We start from the raw sequence: 19,269 nt of genomic DNA on the forward strand, positions 1-19,269 counted from the left end.
AGGGGGTTGGACTAGATGACCTTTAGAGGTCCCTTCCAACCCAAACTATTCTATTCTGTGAAGATGTTTCCTAACACTTTACACTATAATCCAAATTACACTGTACTGTGGTAGTCTTGCTGAGGGCGATGAAGGTATAAAAACTTTGTCATTCGGTATGCAACTGTGAACTGGTGATTTCAGAAAGCACTGTTTCTGCACATTGCTACAGGAGTGTTTCATGCCCACATTTGTGGACTAGAGACTGAATTATTTAACTATTGGCACATTATATCAAATTCCACAGCTGTTTCATAGCTGCGAACTCTGTAAAATATTTTCCACTACCAACAACAGCAAGTCTGTCTTGCTTGACTTCAGCACTTTTCTTCACCTGTGAGTTGACACTGTCCATGCACTGGGCTGTCTGAGTGGTAGACAGGTAGTAGAGTATGTAAGGGACAGGTAAGAACAATGTGTCTTTATACTTTTGACACAAGACACAAAGATGGAAGAACTTTGTATAACTACAACAAATAAGTGAGCAACACCAGAGGGTCCCATCGTGAAGTAAATTCTAGGAGAGCCTGGACCACTAGGGCAGACACAAGGTTTAGGAGGAGATCTCGAACAAATTTCTTCTATCAGAAACAGTGTGGCCAGCAGGAGTAGGGAAGTGATCGTGCCCCTGTACTCGGCACTGGTGGGGCCGCACCTCGAATCTGTGTTCAGTTTTGGGCCCCTCACTACAAGAAGGACGTCGAGGTGCTGGAGCGTGTCCAGAGAAGGGCAGTGAAGCTGGTGAAGGGTGTAGAGCACAAGCCCTATGAGGAGCGGCTGAGGGAACTCGGGTTGTTCAGCCTGGAGAAAAGGAGGCTGAGGGGAGACCTCATCGCTCTCTACAACTACCTGAAAGGAGGTTGTAGTGAGGTGGGTGTCGGTCTCTTCTCCCAAGTAACAAGCAATAGGACAAGAGGAAATGGCCTCAAGTTGTGCCAGGGGAGGTTTATATTAGGAAAAATGTCTTCACTGAAAGGGTCACCAAGCATTGGAACAGGCTGCCCAGGGAAGTGGTTGAGTCACCATCCCTGGAGGTATTTAAAGGACATGTAGATGTGGTGCTTGGGGACATGGCTTAGTGGTGAACTTGGCAGTGCTAGGTTAACGGTTGGACTCAATGATCTTAAGGATCTTTTCCAACCTAAATGATTCTATGAGTCTATGAATCATGAATCCCAGTTTTAGAAAGATAAATGATTAATGCTTATTATTAATGATTAATGCATGTGTCTGCATTTCCTTTCAATAACGGTCCCAAATATGGAAAGATTCCTCTTGTGCCAGCATATTATACCTCTTCAAAATATGCTGTATACCCCAAAAGTTGGAAGAGTTTTACAACAGGATGATTTTTCTTAAGAAAACTCTTTTCATACAATGCAGCTGCCACTGTGCACAATCCCTCAAAATCTTCACTTTAAGCTACGTACTCACAGAAACTTTACTTACTTTAGTGCAGAGTATGTAAATCCTTTCAAGCCGTCTTTGCACCTGAAACATAAAACCAACAGTTTTTACTATAATGGGCTGCTTGCAATATAAAGTGTTATAGATTAAATATTACGTAGAAGGGCTGCGGATGAACACCAGCTTCTCAGTAATGGAAAACAGCACGTCTGTAACAACTCTGTGGCTATCCCCGACTTCACAGTTGTCACCAAGGCCTTGGGACATCTCAGAAACAAAGGGTACAGCATACAAATGCCAGTGCTTCTCTCTTTTATCCAAACAAAGAGCGGAGAAATTTTAAAAGGATGGTGACAGAATCACTGGGGTGACAATGGAAGATTTCATGTGACAAAGAATTGTTACTTTATGGAAAAAAGTCATCATGAGTTTTACGAAACATGAATGTTACTGTAAGGAGAGAAAGGAGGGTTGGACCTCAATAAAAAACCCACCCTCTTGTGAAGAACTGCAAGGAATAGTTATTCTGACTTTGAGATAAACTGTTCTACTTCATACATTGCTGACCTCTGCAGCTCATTACTTTAAGAAAACTCTCAATCTGAAAGTCCCAGTTTTTTAATTAGGTAGCGGTTGTTCTGATTCTGAGCTTGAGTACACACCTCCTTCCTTATTGACTATAGGGCTCCTTGTGTGAATAATGACCACGGTAAAGAGTCTGTAATTGGCTGTTAAAGTTGTTAGGTTATTGACTTTTTCTGCCCAGGGAATGATGAAAGGAGTTGAAGCTTGCAGCTGCTACAGATTCTTCCTCAAAGACTTCTCAGAGCATCAGTGTCATGTTGGTAGCAAAGCAAAGAGCAGATACTTGGGATTTTTTTCCCCTTTTTCTTTTTATAGGATTGCATGGGGAATACATCATGGTAAAAATGCATTCCTGACACAATACATAAAGCACAAACTAGTAACTGATCAACACCATCATTTCAAGAATACATCTACTCTAAGAGAAGACAGGACAACAGTTGCAAAAGCTTTGTAAGTGGGAGTGGATGAACACAATCCTTTGCCTTCTACCTGCAAAGACCAAGATGTCCCTGGAAAGTCTGTGCCCGAACTTTCCCGAGAGCATGTGACATCATCTCCCAGAAGACACCATGCATGGTCAACGCATGCTACCGATGGCTGGATACATATGAACAGCAGGAATGAGATGAAAGATGATCAACAGATCCATATAGTCTTGCTTCATCCTGGCAGGCAAGTGCCTGGTACGGTGCTGGTAAGATGTCACAGCATTAAACACTCCTGGGAAGTCTTCCCAAGGGTATGGCCTTCAACACATGTTTCCAAGGACTTGGTTCTATCACCACGTGCACAGTGCTAAATAAGTAGAAAATTCATCCTAAGGATGACGAAAGTCCTAAGGACTTTCTCTTTTAAAATGACTACACCTAAAATATTGGTCATGTATATATGATCTACAGGGGTTCAAGGTAACCTTGCACAAATAAAATTTTTCATTGTATCTTTAATTAATATAGAACTTTGTAACCAAAGATATGTAAATATTTTACTTTTTATGATTCTTTGCCTGTGGAATTCAGAAGCTGAAAATCATCATAGCACTTTTACAGAAAGATGGATTGAAGCAATTGGTGAGTGATGGACTGAAGCAAATGAAATCAGCTTTGCCCAGAGATCACAATGAATCACTGGCAGAACTACAAACAGAGCCCAAATGCACAGGGTTAACATATACCCGCTCTGTCCACAGAACCACGGTCTGGGATCACAAGTTTGATTTTAAACAGCCAATTGACTGCAAGTTAAATGCCCTTTGAGTTGAAGGCATTTAACACATTATGTCTGCAAGCTGCCAGCTCAAGAATAGGGCCTTAGTTTCTACTTTTCTTTTCCAGTAAATTAAAACTATACAAAAACTGAAATGTAAACATGCACATAAGTGTATCGAGAATAATATTGAAACAGAAAAGTAATCACAGCATGAGCATAATAATGTTTTTGCCTTAATCACTCCAATGCAACTGCACTTTGAGTTGCAAGTGTTCAATTATTCCTTTATTGCACCACCAGATGTCCCTACCCAACTTGTGCTCAGTGACCCAACCTGACTGATGCCATGCTACTACTCGTTTGCTTTAAACTCTCCTCAAAGAAATTGTCAGTCAAATCCTTTCTTCACTAGTACTGAAAATCAGAAGACGTCTGAATCACTGAAGGAGAAAACAACACTCCAACCCTCTCCTCATTACTCCAAGAAACATGAAAAAGATTTCTAATGCCTATTCTAATCACATGATTAAAGTCAATTCTATGCAATAAGTATTTGGTGTATGGGAATTTTATTAGTTATTTGTATTTTTCTTAGTTTATTAGTTATTCTACATAATTAACTGAGCTACAGCAATGAATCCCCCTGCAAAATGCACCAAAGTTAAATATGTCGTTCAATATGGAAGTAACACTAAAGATACAATTCCATTTTTTTCCCGTTAACTTCCTAATTTTAATTCTAACACAGTATAAAAGTGCTATTTAAGTTCTTAAATAGAACTTAATTCATGCTGCTTGCTGTCTAAAATGTCTTGTGTAAAGCTATTATGCAAAACTAGTGGATATGTGGAAATACCGCGTATTAAGGGTTTCAAAAACGGGAGTCCTAGAGAAACTATACTTTCAATCAAGAGTAATTTGCACTGTAACTTTCCCTTCTCTGACATGGCAATTTTGCTCTTACAAATGAAGCAGCAACCCACAACAAAACTGGAAATCTAACTTTTGGCTTTACATCATGAATTCAGTATATTAAGGCTTCAGAATACTGGTCTAGAGATTGAAATTGCCTTATTTATTCACTCTCTAGGTACAGAACACTGGCAGCAACGAAAAAACCCTCCACACTGACTTCAAACATGCTTCTTTTGGGGCAGGGGGGGAACACAACAAAAACCCACGCTGGGACAGTGCGGAGACGTTGCAAACGCAGTGACTGGCCCCGACGGAGACTGCTGAGGTCCAACACTAGCTGCACATGGCACGTTTCATGAACACCTGGCTGCTAATAACTGAACTAAGACTAATGATTTGCTTCATACAGCCACTAATTGGTAATAATAATGCCACCACTAATTGGTAACAATAACTTTTACTCAATGCTTCATTGCTCAAGGGGTGAAAAAGTCTGCACTCTGCTGCTGACCCCCGCAAGCCATTCAAGCTGCAAATGAGCACAGCAAAATGCATTACATGTGCCCAGCACTGCAGATACCCCTGAGACGGGAAAAATCTCAGTAGTGTATTATAAGCTTGTTTTTAGGGTATTATTCAACCTGGAAGGTCTGAGATAATGGGTGAGTTGTACACCATCAGAGGTACTCAGCGTAGCTCACCTCTGCTACCATTCCCACCACCCTGAATGTCACGGGGACTGAATCCCAAGCTGCAAGAGGGCAGCGCCATTTTTTTGGCCAGCGAGCAATAATCTAAAGGGTGCATAATCTGGTTACATTTTCCCATCAGAGGGGAATTTGTCCCTGGTACAAAGCCAGCGGCACCAGCAACTCTGCCAGCTGTCCCTGTTGAGCACCGCGTACCTGATCAGACAGCAGAAATGCTCTGCTCTGCTCCAGCTTGGTTTTGGCCAGAGCTGTGGTTGGAGCCGGAGGAGCAGAAGAATCAAGGAGCCATGGCAATAAATTTGGGTTCTCTAAATTCCCCTGCTGGGACAATTTTGGCACATGAGCAAGTAGGGTCGATTTTAATCGTGCATATTTATAACACAAATTTAACTTATGGCCACACACATTTATTTTTTCATAAAGAAAACAGCAAAAGTGGAACAGAGCCAAGGCTTGATACTAACTATACTTCCAACAAGACCCAAACTAACTCTAATTTTTTATGTTTGTGTATGTAAAGAGGTGCCGTACATGCATTTACACTGCTCTCCCTCCATCCTGTGGGAAGGAGAAGTTCCCACACTGAACTGCAAGGCTGGATGCCAGCAATTATGTTTTGGGTTTTTTTATTAGTATGTCTTGTCATAACTCTTCTAAAGATTTTCTCCGTGACCAATTGATATATCCTGCACAAGAAGCCTTCTGAAGAAACAAGTCACTTTTCACGCACGGAACTGGTAAGGAGAAAGCAGCTCACAGCAACAATATAAGCCATGTTTAACAACATCCCCATATTGCTTATGTTATCCTTCAGGGTAAGAGTAAATTAGAAACTCCTATATGCAGAGCTCTCATTATGGCCATGTGGGAAGGAAACACTGCAAGCACAGGACATGTGTTGGCATATTACTGCAGCACATCTGCCCGTAAAGATTGGCTGGGGGGACCACGTTTCCGAGTTAAGGTGTCTTATTTTATGGAGAAGGGAGGATCATAGTGATGAAACGTGACTGTGTCTGAACATGCCAGCTACATCCCTTGCTATTAAGGAATTAAAGGCTATCTACACTCCTTTGTGAGCTGTGCTGAACTCTACAGGATAATCCATTTTCTGTTTTAAACTACTTAGAGAGGTTGCTATACCTTCCTCCTTCTGTTTTTCTATCCTTCATTCCCCGTCTTCTCCCCAGTGTTAACAGTCAACAGCAACAGGTGTCATTTTTCTAAGATGTCTTCTGTATCCATTTCTCTTCTTCCTTTTCCATCTCCTCTTTTGCTCTTTCTTCCTGCAAGTCAAACTCCTATTTTGTATTCCCCCCCATCTGTCCTCTAAATGTTATTCTCAAAAGCTCATTTCTTTTTCTTAGAATTAAAAAAAAAAAAAAAAATCCATCAGTACCTTCTCTATACCTCCTCATGGTCTGACACTTTCCACCATGCTAATCAAGTGGGTTGTGACTATGAGATTGAAAGCGCAGAATAAACACCACTGAAAAACAGGATTCTAAAGAAATTCAAGACTCAGGGACACACGCTTAGTCATTCTGAATCAGAGAAATGGAAGAATTAGTTCAAGCTCAGTTCTAAGTTGTTTTGAGACTAATTTGTTTATGTGGTGACTGTAACAAAAAAACACTTTTTGGAAACATTAATTTTCCAAAAGGCTCTGGGAACCAAGAACAATTCCAAACCAGTAAGATCTTCCTCACTGATGTAACTATGTAGAAAAAAGTTGCTTTAAAATGAAGTATTTTATATCTCTGGATATAAAATAAGAGCTAACCCAGTGAAGTCTGGTAAGACAAAGGAAACTGAAACCAAAGGTTGTTCAGAAATGTGTACCACTAGTATTTTTCCCAGTGGAAGAACACACATTTTCATTTTTAAGTGGAAAATACGATTTCTAAAAATTATGATCGGACATGCCACAAAATCTATTTTGACTTGTCATTACTCAGTTGTGGTGAACTTTCCAACTATCTGAACAGTATCTAGATCCTTCTCAGTGACCAAAGAAGAACATGATTACTGTGCTAATCCTAATGCCCAAATCCATCGAGCTATCAGTGGTTTATGATGAGGCTGCAGAAAAACATTTTGGTCCTCATTTAGATAAATCTATGGGAAACTGGATCCTAAAAATCTTTGTAGATACGGTTATACAAAAGTCTTCTGACTTCAGGAACTACTCATGACTTTCACATCAGCTTAAAAAAAAGAATACTTAAAAAAAAGAATACTCTACTATATATTTTCCTATCAGAAATAAAGTGCATCAAATCTAAAATTGCAGCATATCCCAACTTTTCCCAGATGATGCAGGAGCAGGAGTGACCACCCGCTTTCCTCTCTCCCTCCACTTTGCCCGAACTGGGGTGGAAAAACCGCTGGAAAACCTTTTCTTCTCCTCCTCTTGCCAAGGATCAGGAGGCCCCATCCCATTGGACAACATAACCCCAGGAGAAACAGTGACAGCTAGAGGCAGAGAACATGTCACCACCGCACTCGGAGCTGCCTCCTCCGAGACTCAATAGGATCATGAGGCACAACTTGTGACTTGTGCAGAGGAAATCCAGAGGCAAATTTAAGGGAAAAAAGGATTTACAGCCATATTCACTCTCCTCCGAATTTCCCCTTTTCTGGATTAAACATTTATTTTCTTTCTGTCTTTACTCACAGGTCTTACCTATTCAACCCAGGACTATGAAAAAAATTATAAGGAGGAATTATAACCAAAAAATCTAATCTTGTACCCCACGGACAACACGTAGCTTTCAGAAGACGTGTCAGAAATCAGATTAAAAATAACTGAAGCCAGAGGAGTTCTCACTTCAGGAAACTCTTATAAAAATTATACTTCAAACTATTAAATGTGCAATGCAGCTGGGATCAAAATGCAATGAAAAGTCTCATTGCTTGTGTTTCCAAATCCAACTGATAATTTAACTTTTGTATGTTTAAATAAAAATTGAAAGAATGTATCCATGGCATTTCTTCTAGCTGTGCTTGAAGTATAAAATGATCTTTTGAAAAGGCTACGTCTTTGTAACTGTTACATGCAGTGAATATAAAACTATATTTAAAAAAAAAAGTAAATGAACAAAGAAAGAGCAAGTAGGGACAACGTTCAAGGAAAAGGGTGAAAGAAGCACAGTAGAGGTTGTACCTTATTATTTTCTAGACCTATATTGAATGCATCATTTACAATACTTGGAAAGAAAGGGTGAATGGAGATGACAGTGTAGTCAACAGTGAACTATGGTCCAATTAAGCTTTCATATAAATCCAGGGAATTACATTTTTGAAGAAAAATTCTGCAATTCTGGCAAGAATGTGACACTGCAGTTGAAAAGAAAGCTGTTTATACTGAAGTTAAATTACAATACTGGACTCAGGGTTGTAAACCAAAGCTGTTATCAATCAACACTTCACATCTGATTGCTAATCAAGTTTTCTGTTATTGCCAAATATGAAACCAGATTTCTAGCGATGTTAATTATTCTGCTACTTACAATGCTCTCATTTCTTCAGAGATTAGTGCTTCCTGAAATGTGCATTTTTGAGTAAATGGAATTTCTCTCAAAAGAACTTAAAAGCAAAGAAAAAATTATTTTTTATTATTTTAGCTGGATGCAGCCTTTCCATGTCTTTGTGTAGCAATAATGCTGTGCTGTGGGCTCAGGAGCAGCAACTGAGTCACTCAGATGGCCATGTTCCCTTCTCAAAACACTTCATGAAAGCCCCTGCCTCACACAGCTAATAGAAGCAGCCAAGATCAATTAAAAGAGCTGACTAGACAATGCAGTTAAGGATTTATCTGCTTAGTTCAACTGGTTTGTTGAATTTTGGAAGGTGATGTCATTTTTCCACTACCCAATTTTAACCTTTTTCTTACAAGTGTTTTATCAAAAAACTGTAACCTTCTGCTACAGCAAAACCCAAATGCTCTCTCCAAATCAGGTGCAGAACAAAAATAGGAAATGATAAAAAAACCCTGAAGGCATGAAAATGGGAAGTCAAATTGCCTCTAGGGGCATAAGGATACAGAGAAATGTACCTTGACACGCACACAAACCCACGCCCACCTCCGTGGCCGAGGTTGCGCTGATGCCGTTTCATTGTTGTTAGAACAATGAGAACAGTCAGTCTGTCACCAAAGGGACACACTGTTACGACACTGAAAAGCAAATGAACTTAAATTCATACCGGGTTTGGCTCAGGTTAAATAATGGTGGCATCTGCAGCAATGCTATCTTACACGGAGACCTGTGCTAAATTTATCTACTGCCAAATTCTCCTCTGGCTTTTTCTACTGGCTCTCTGCAATTTGGGGGGGGGGGGAGGGAAGAAAAAAAAGAGGCTAAGCTTGTTGGAGCTGTTTTCTGTAAATATACTTCATGCTATTTGCAGGTGATTCAAAATTTCAGTGAGCTACACCTCTCTCATAGAGATTGATTCATTAATTCAAGCATTCAAGAGAAACAGATACAGCATTTGCTTCCCCCAAATGATCCCATAATTGGATTTGAGGGAAATGTTTGGCTGTTTGCTGTGTTTCAATTTGGGAAAAATGTGATTACGAGGAGATGATCCATTTGTATTTTTATATTCTATTACCCGTATGTCTGACATTTAATAAAATTGACATATATAATCAGAATAAACATATAATGAAATGAAAAGCTATAAAAATATTTTAAAGAAATTAGCAATCATTCTGAATATGCCCAGGCCATTGCCAAGTTAGGTTACAGAGTGAAGGCAATACATGCCTTTCAGATCAGTGAGATATTATTTGTAATGACTTGAAGTGAGATTTTCGCTCTGTTACTCAAAAATATTCTTAAATGTCTATAATGCAGAATATTGCAGAAATCACTGAGACTGTTAACTAGTTATTGAGCCATAAGCATTAGGACAGCATCAGTTTGTTGCTACACTCAAGCTAAATGACCACGTTGCAAAGTTTGTTGAAACTTAAACGTTTCTTTCTGGCTATGTAATATTTCTTTGTGATGACTGCCCCATACAGATTTACCTGCTTACCTGGAGTTTACACACAGATCTCCAGCATGACGCTGTGGTGTGTAGACATGCCTGTGAGGTTCATAAGTATCATAGGAAGTCTTGAAAATGGATTAAAATGTGAAAACCGCTCAAAGAGCCACAGGGTGAATAAAGTATTTGTCTACAGCCTCGGAAAACACTATTTTGAGAACCAAATTTCAGTGCTACCACAGAAATTCACTCCTGAGTAACTCCTTTGCTGGCTTATACTGTAGCAAGGGACCAAACTTTATTCTAATAGTTTTATTTTAAATTACTACAGTGCTGTTCAAATAGTTCATATTTTTAGTGCTGCAAATCCAGGTGCAGTATTTGAATAGAAAGTTGCATTGCCAAAAAAAAAAAAAAAAAAAAAAAAAATATTTGAGAGACTGGTCATGAAACTTGGAGTGATATAACACAAAGCCCAAGTCTATAGGTCACAGTCGGAGGGGGAAAGTGTCACCTCTGCGATGGACTTCTGGTCCTTTTTTATTCTAATAATCACATAAATGTGGCTTCTGAACATCTGTAATGTTTCCAACTTTGAGTTTTTACAACAAACAACTTGGAAAAAAAAAAAAAAGAACTCCATACCAAGAATGTGTGCAATCACCCAGATAAAACACAAAATCTCCCCAAAAATGTGAAGGGGGGGGGGGGGGGGGGGGAAATGTAACATGGAATACCTTCTGTGATTAACTAATTTAACTAAGTGAAAGAACATCGTATTTATGAAAATAACCTTCCAAAAATTATTGCTGGGAATTTAACCACTGTTGATATCACTGTTTACGGGATCAATAAAACCTCCCACAATTATTTCACTTTGCAAATATACCAGGGGCATTTACAACTACTACCCAGAGACAGTATCAAAGCCCTGCCAATTCCTATCACTACAGTGAGAGTGCCACCATGTCTGGACTCCATCAGTGTGTCCCAGTTCTTGGGTTGACTGGGTTTCATGAAACTATCAACTTTATTTGATTTTCACAGAGTAATTTCTAGCATCTCCAAGATGCAAAGCATGAACACGTGAACTGAATCAAGGAAATCAGAAACTGTAAGTCCAATGCGTACGTGTTGGCAGATCACAATAGATAAAAAACTTCTGGGGGAGGCATTGTGGTGGGTTTTTTGAGGTTGGAGTGTTGTTTTTTCAAACTTTGAGATTGGAAACACTGCTCAAAATTTCCCTTATATTTCATCTATACAGAGAGCTCTGGACACTTGCTAACTCCTTTGCACTCACGCATAAGAGAAAGAAAAAAAAAATCAGAATTAAGATAAATCAAAGAAATATCAGCCCCATTTTCCAAGCTGGAGAAGTAAGGTATGTCACAGGGATGTTATTATGAGCATTTTTTGTACTTCTCTTGCAGAGCATGGAAATTACACCAGGCAGATGAGAGAACGCACCCACTTCAAAACCACAATATAGTGTGACTATATCACTGAAAAATAACATTAGAAAATTTCTGCTACTTTTTTAACCCAGTCTATATATACAAATTATATTTCTTTGTTCTTCAGTGCCATATGCTAAATACGTATGTAATTACATGGTTCTCCACTTCTAGAATGCTTCATCAAAATACACGTCTACAGACAACTGATGTGCCTTTCCTAAAATATATTTAATCAAGTATATTTAACGTCTACTGATCAGATTTCAGCACAGTGGCAATGTTGCCAGTGACGTCTGATACTGGGAATGGGGCTTTGGACTTTATACCTTGTTTGACCTTCATCCAATTTCTTATAAAAGTCAAGAAAGATTGAAATGCAAAATACTCAACAATTTACAAAAAAAAACAGAAAACACAGCAGGTAAAAACACTTAGGTAAGTTTTGGGCTGTATGAACCTGGGTATAAGTAACTCCCATAAAAATCAATATCCATAAAAATGATGCAATTTTACTCCCTGTCCTTCCAGGAGTTATGCAAAAGTATAATGAGATGCTATTCTGATGCAACTTTGAGAGCTAGAAGTAATACCCACTTTAGTAGGAATAAGATTATATAAGTGGAGAAAGCAAATGGCACTGTGTTCAGAGCCTCTGTTTGCCTTTATAAAAATTTATAGGGAGTGATAAACATTTAAAATAGCTCACGAATTAGATGAAGATGAGTATTATTAACGCCAGTTTGGTTTGTGAGATTTTAAAGAACCATTAGCTCCTCTCACCATTTCTCACCTATTTTAAACTTCTATTACCTTCAACTAGCTGAGATAGAAAACATGTGACACCATACTAGGAAGCCAGAACTTACATGTTAAAAATGTAAACTTATTTAGCAAGGTAAATAAGTGACATCGACAAAACAGAAACAGGCCATCCAGAAACACTAGCTAACATTATCTAAACGAAGACGTGCCAGAACCTCTAAGGTAGAGCCAAAGCTTGTTTTAGCTCTACAAGTCAAAGTCTGAATCCAAATCATTTGCATATGCAAACATATAACCAAAGTTGCAGAGAAATAATGTCAGAAAATCCTTGATGACTTGGCTCATTTTTAGTCAGAAAACCTTTAATTTTCAACAGCTTCTACACTCTATCAAGCACAGCCATCATCAAACTATGCATCTCTGTAGTTGCCACTCCTCCAGTAACAAGGAACAAAAAATACATGCAAGTTCCAGGTAATATATACAATAAAAAGCACAAATATGAGAATATTTTCTTTTCCTTCCATACTTTTTCTTGTTTTCTTGCAACGTATGAAGAATGGGGTCAGTTTCTACAGGAAGTTATTACTAGCAAAGATGGGGATCTTCTCTTTATCGTTATCAAGGAAAGCTGTCAGGAGTCCTACAAGAGTATCGCACTGGGGTGTCTTGCTACTGAACACACCCATACTCCAATCCCCCTGAACCAGTCCTTCTGGAGGCGACTCTTCTGAGGGTACATTCCATGATCAAAGCAGTCTCACATGGAGCTATCTACAGACTTAGCTCGAAAGACAAGCTGAAGCACTCCTGTCCACCTCACTGTCACACTATACCCAGGTGAGTTGGTCCTATCAAGAAAAGCAATGATTAAACTGATCCTGGGAACGGGGCTAGCACTGCATGGCACTACTGTGCCACGAAAACTTAACAAGCCAATGGAAATGAACTTATGTGTCTCCATCAAAGATCCACCTCACACAAAATTAACATGCCATTGGAAAGTCACAGAAAGTAGGTCTTCTATAATAGATAAGGCCTAACCGTTGCTATTTTGGGAAAAAAATATCCTATTCAGCCTTAAATTCAGGATAAGCATGGGTAACCAGCATAACTAATAGCGTACTTGTGATGTGTTCACATCTGCTTTTGTCAACTACTAAATACGTAGCATTATCTTCATATTCCTGGCAGCAAGTCATCTCATTTCCAGAGAAGGACAGTTACAGGCTGATTATGAGCCACCAATGTGACTGCAGTAGTGGTAAAGCTAACATAACTTCGGGATGCTTTAGACAAGTTATTTTTAGTAGAGAAAAAGTTTAATATATATATATTATATATATATAAAAAATATATATTTATAAAATAAATATCATACTGTCTGGGAAAGGAGAAATTAGACAAAACTGCAATTCAGCTGGCTTCCTAAAGAGGAAGGTGCCTACTGTGAGACACCATCATACATAAACAGACACTGTAAGCACCTGGAAGACAATCATAAGGACATGTCTAACAATCAACATGTACTTGCCAAAAAAAATGCCCAACAAAACCCCAAACCCTTTTAACACTGGGTAACATTTTGTGACTGGAGATGAAAAGCAGCATGTGTCATACACTATTGACTTGATTCAGGCTTTGGACCCTGAAGCACGTGACATTTTCTTTTAAAAACAATCAGGGAAGCATAATCTAATGGAAGATACCTAGAACAAATACAAAGCTGGTTAGACAAGAGTAGTGAGAGAGCAGTTATCAACGGCTTCCTAACAAACTGGAAGGACGTACTAAGTGGTACTCCACAACGACCTCTCCTGGATGTCTGCTACTCAATAATTTCAGTAGTGAGAGAGGTGACAGAGCAAAAAGTGTATGCCTATTACAGTTGCAGGTAATACCAAGCAGAAAAGAGCTACAAGTGGAAGAGATAGGCTCAGAAAAAATAGGATGCTATTCATCGACTGCATGTGCATTATATGTATGTAGAAACAATCAACTACACAAATATAGGATAAGAACTGTGGAGGGTCAAAAAGCAAAAGCTGCTCTGGGATGTAGAAGAAAGGTACAACCTGCAAAACACTGAATTAATTCTCTTGCTTTATCAGGTTTATCAGCTGAAATAAACTGTCTTATGCTCACACTTCAAGGTGGACTCATTTCAGGGAAACCAGAATAGAGCAATGAGAATTATTTGTATGGAAAGTTTGAAATAACTGGGGTTGTCCAGTCTAAAAAAGAGGGGAGAAGGGTAGAGGAAGACAAGGAAGAAGAAGCTGGGAGGATATGATAAGTGTTCACTACTTAAGTTTGCTACAAAGTGAAGGGAATAAACTGTTTTCTTCGATGTTTGTGGTGGACAGAAGAAAAAGGAATAGACCAAAGTTGCATCAAGCTATATTCAGACTAGACACTCAAAAAATCTTGTGATAAAAATGGCTAAGAATAGGAATAGGTTGTTTATGGATGTCATGGACTCTCCATTACTGGAGTAATTTTGAAGAACAAGTTAGGTATTTGACATGAATGGAGTAAGTGATGCTTCCTTAAGGTATAGGTAAAATTAAACAATCTCTCATGATTTCTTTAAGTCCTTTTATCCTATATTAAGAGACAGAAAAGTTTAGATAACACTTCACTTACATGTTCTCAAATATCCAAAGCTTAAACCAACTACAGAACCTTATTAAGGGAGGAAGGAAAAGTGGAGATCCTCCAGAGCTGTTCTGAAGGTTTCTCTGTCCTAATAACAGAGAAGTATCACTGCAGTGAATGAGGATACAGAAGGGACTCTCACTCTGAAGGCACTGTTCTACCCAGGTCAGCCCTTGGTTTCTTCAGCTCAGAAAAGCCTCAAAAGAAGCAAGAGCAAGAAAATAAGATTTTAACTTTGAATTCACCTGTTTCTTGTTAGAATTTTCTTTCACTTCTAATGTTGAAGTCACAAACGTAACCATTTGTCCTCCTAGAATAAAATTTGCGTTGTCCTAATTTTAAATTTAGATAGCAAGCTCAACGTACTTTGTTGCCCTGAAAATACGAAGTCAAATAAAAGTGGTGCAGCAAACAAACCTTCATGTAGTTGCAATCCCAGCAGGTCTGGGGACAGAAGGCGTTGGATTGTGTTTGTTATCCAAAAGTAAAGGTTAGTTTTAGAGCTTAACCTCATGAAGAAAAAGTATAGGTGTTGCCCAGTGCCCCTCAGCTATGGGCCAACAGAAGAGGCACAACCAGGTAAATAAATCCCTATGTCCACACTACACATCTGGAGAAGCAACACAACTGCCTTAGTTGTGAAACACAACCGAGGGACATCTGTTGGAGGGCCAGAAAACACATCTGCCACTACTTCTGTGTTTGATAAAAATGTACAGCCAGTAGGAATTAACTGTTCTACTTGCTTGTGCCAGGCACTTTTTCCAAAGCCAACATTTAATAAGAAACTATGTCAATCGTGACTAATACACCAAGGACTGAGCGTGAAGATGTGGGCTGTGCTTGTACCCATCCAGGTTAAGCAGGTCGCCCTTTTTCTCCTTTTGCTGTGAGTTTTCTTGTACAGAGTGCTTCAGGAGACGTTTTACGTCCCAATCTAAAGATCCCTTTATAATGCTTTAGTAAAAATACATAAATAAACAAATATCAGGAATTTCCAGTGACACATCCCTTTAATTGTTAGAGGTAACAAGATGTAGCAAACTAAAGAAAGAGTGTAATATGCAAAGGCAAATTTTGGCACACCGGACCTGCTAATACTGCACATTTTAGCAGGAAAGGAAGAAAACCAATGGACAAAGGATTTGCACCATGAACTATTCCTTCAGCTCTGACAGCTTTCCAGTGAAAAAGTTCAGTTTACAGTAACATCCAGGACATTTGGATTGTTTTCTTCAGGGGATTACATTTCCCCATCTATCTCTCCCCAAGCCAGAACACGTCTTTTTTCTAAGTGCACCTGATGCTGACTCACAGACTGCTCTGGATGCTGCAAAGCCACGAAAGCAGATTAGACAAGGCTGCTTAATTTTTAATTTGCAGTAATTAGTTGGAGACGAATCCAAGTTCTAGTGGCATGTTCTTGGCGGTTTTTTACCACTTTAATATACTCATCAATGTCGTGTAAACAATTTTACAAACTTCATATAGCAGATGGCAATTCTTGGACCTACACCATTTTGAGTGTTTATAATAAAGTTACAAAATGTACTTCATGCAGAAGCCAACTGTGGAAAAAATTACTATGGTTTCAAAATTTCACTTGTAATCCAGCAAGTAACTACAGCAATAGCTTTACATTAGTACAACAATCACAAGTCAACAAAATTATGCTTAAGCTGGGCAAGTTATTATTAAGTATGCGAACCAGGCAGTGCGTACCATCTGCACAGTCATTCAGCCTACCAATTACTTACTGAAGTTTAATTTTATTCGTTATTTTCCACTGGCTACTAGCATACAACATTGTCTAACAACAGTATTATACAGGTTTCACCCAAGAGATACTAATAGTTGAAGGTAAAAAAAAAAAAATTCATAAAAGTGTAAGAAATTAAAAGTTTATGAAATTAGGTAATTGTATGAATATGCAGATTCATGGTAAATTTTAAATATATACTCACAGAAGACAAGTTTTTAAATAACTACAAATAAATTGCTCTTCGATAGGATTTAGGAAAACCACAGCACTTGTGAAAAGAGATGATTAGAACTGTAGTCAACCAAGAGCTGACGTTTTCCAAAAAAAATGTGAAGAAGCCATGTTTTGAAATGATGTGTTTCAGTCTACAATACTGAGAATAAGGAAAGGATTCATGGCAAGGATTAGGATGCTACAAATCATATGGAACATATGAATAGGAGTCTGTTTCCATGTATCAATAGGGGTTTAATTTCTGAATGAGAAGCTTAAGCAAGGGCACATTCTTTTGTAAAACATCCCACGGGTTTCCTAGAATACGCAGACTTGGTAACATCCTCAGTTCTAACTTTACTCAATAGGTTCTTATAAATCTGCTATCAACATTTCACTTAATGCTTAAAACAGTAGAAGATTGGAATTGATTTTCAAGGAAGATAAAAAAAGAAATAAAGTACATGATAGGTAGAAAATTAAATTCTCTCATTCTACAAAGAAAAGTTTATCAGGAAGAACTGCTTGTAACTTCTCAAAATTTGCCACTCTGGCTGTTATCTGAAACGAAGATTTCCCAGGAAAAAAAAATAATCCTCAAACAGCTGGAAACCATCCTAGAGATACAAAATAAATCACTTGCGAGTGAATTCCACACTCAAAAGCCCTAATCAGTACTCTATACAAGCAACAAAACAAACAAAACCCAGAAGGAACATTAACATCCCTGGTAACTGGTGTCTACTAATTGCAGAGCATCAAGACAGCTTCAGTAGGAAAGCAGAGACTGAATAGGATTGTCTGATAAATCTACTACTCTCAAACACTCCACACAGTATTCTTGACCCTGTAGGTCACAACCTTTTGCTCCCAAGTCACTCATGCAAAGGGGGATAAAGAGGTTTAGCCCATTCTGTTAAATCCTTGTAATTATTTGTTACAGTTTTAAGTCATCTAGCGTTATATACACAGTAATTTGGCGAATCACGCATGCCCTTTTCAAATGAAAATACAATAGACAAAATGGACGTAATTTAAAAACCTTTAAGGTAGCCCAAAACTTTGTAAGTTTAATTACTTCTATATTTAGCTGGTAAGAATTCTGTGTAGTAGACAAATTGTAGTAGACAAATTAGATATAATAGCCTCCAATTATGCCTAAACCAAACACATGTGAATTATTTCACAATGGAAGGACATTTGAAATTTATCTAAAGCTTGAATCTACAGCAAAGATGGGAAAAACACACACTGACCACAACTGGGTATGAAAAGCAGGGTACCCTCAGAGAGCAGCATAGTCATAAATAAGTCTTTGGACAGTCAGTGTCCATTCTCAAATTTCACATCACTAACAGTTTGCTGTCAAATATAATATTTCTTTTATGGTGTAATTTGGGTGAAATCTGCCAAATGCACTGTATAAAAATGATTACTTCACCTTATGAATCACTTTTCATCAACATACTTTTAAATACAGCTGTGAAACTTTTGTTCTAGAGAAAAACAAGGATTTTACATTGTTGATTTATCTGTGATGGAGCGAAGGGTGGAGTCTGAGGATTTGGGATGTTTTCTTTTTTGTATTCATTTACTTGTTCAGAATTTTCAGTATAACTATTTCTTTTATAAATATATTTCAAAATACATAAAACTATGTGCATTTTTATCTTGCAAAACAACATTATATGGCAATCAGTGATGAATGTGTTTCATGATGTGCTTGCAAAAAATTGACCCGTGGAATGCAGCCAAGTGAGTTTTGGGGGAAAAAGTCCCACCTCCAGTCCAGAGTACCAGAGCTCTGGACTTCATTAGGGAGTACGTTTTAGCTGTATTTCTAATCCTACTACTAATGGTGAAGTCTAAACCCCCTAGAGACATGTGCTCTTCAAGGGCCATATCTTGCAGCACAGGCAGAAGTATCTAAACTGACAGTTTGAAAGGACAAAGTAAACGAGGTCTGTCTGACTCATGCCAAATACTACTAGAGTGTATCATTAATTCTTTCCTCATTTTCAGATTCGTGCTCCATCCCTATGGGCCAGAAGAAAATACGTGCAAGAAAGTTTAGCATATAAGGAGCAGAGAAAAGTTCAATTACAAGCAATCTGCACCATGAATAGCTTCAGTGCTTTCTGAGCTGTTTCAGAAAAAGTTCCCATGGAGGAGGGGTTGTGTTTATAATGTGGACACAATTACACTATTTCAAAGATCTTCTCTGGAAGGCAATCCTCCAAAATATTGCGTACTCCTATTCTCAGTGCAAATATTCCAGAGTTAAGAGGCTTCTTGACACAGGCGAGCAATGCTGATGTCTAGGAGACTCATGAACCCTGTAGGTACAACCTTGACAAAGCAGCACATGCCTTGAAGCTTCAGAGTATTTTTGTGGTCAAGTCACATTGATTTTTGATTTGGTCATACACATTTTAGCTTTCTCTTGATAAGACCGTATCATTTTCTTTTATCTAGAATACGCCCCAGACCTTCCTGTGCCCTGCAAATAAGTAACACGCGTTGCAGAACGCCTTTCCTCACGTGGAAG

The 19,269-nt window shown here is 38.5% G+C and overlaps 1 protein-coding gene across 1 annotated transcript in view; it reads right to left on the bottom strand.

The window, feature by feature from the left end:
• TMEM135 (transmembrane protein 135) overlaps positions 1-19,269 on the bottom strand; it is a 195,682-nt gene that overhangs the window by 20,751 nt on the left and 155,662 nt on the right. The window contains exon 7 of the mRNA XM_076328343.1: positions 1,489-1,530. Within this exon, the coding sequence (XP_076184458.1) occupies positions 1,489-1,530 (42 nt within the window). The remainder of the gene's footprint in view (positions 1-1,488; positions 1,531-19,269) is intronic.

This window comes from Aptenodytes patagonicus, chromosome 1, assembly GCF_965638725.1.
Source record: "Aptenodytes patagonicus chromosome 1, bAptPat1.pri.cur, whole genome shotgun sequence".
Lineage (NCBI taxonomy): Eukaryota > Metazoa > Chordata > Aves > Sphenisciformes > Spheniscidae > Aptenodytes > Aptenodytes patagonicus.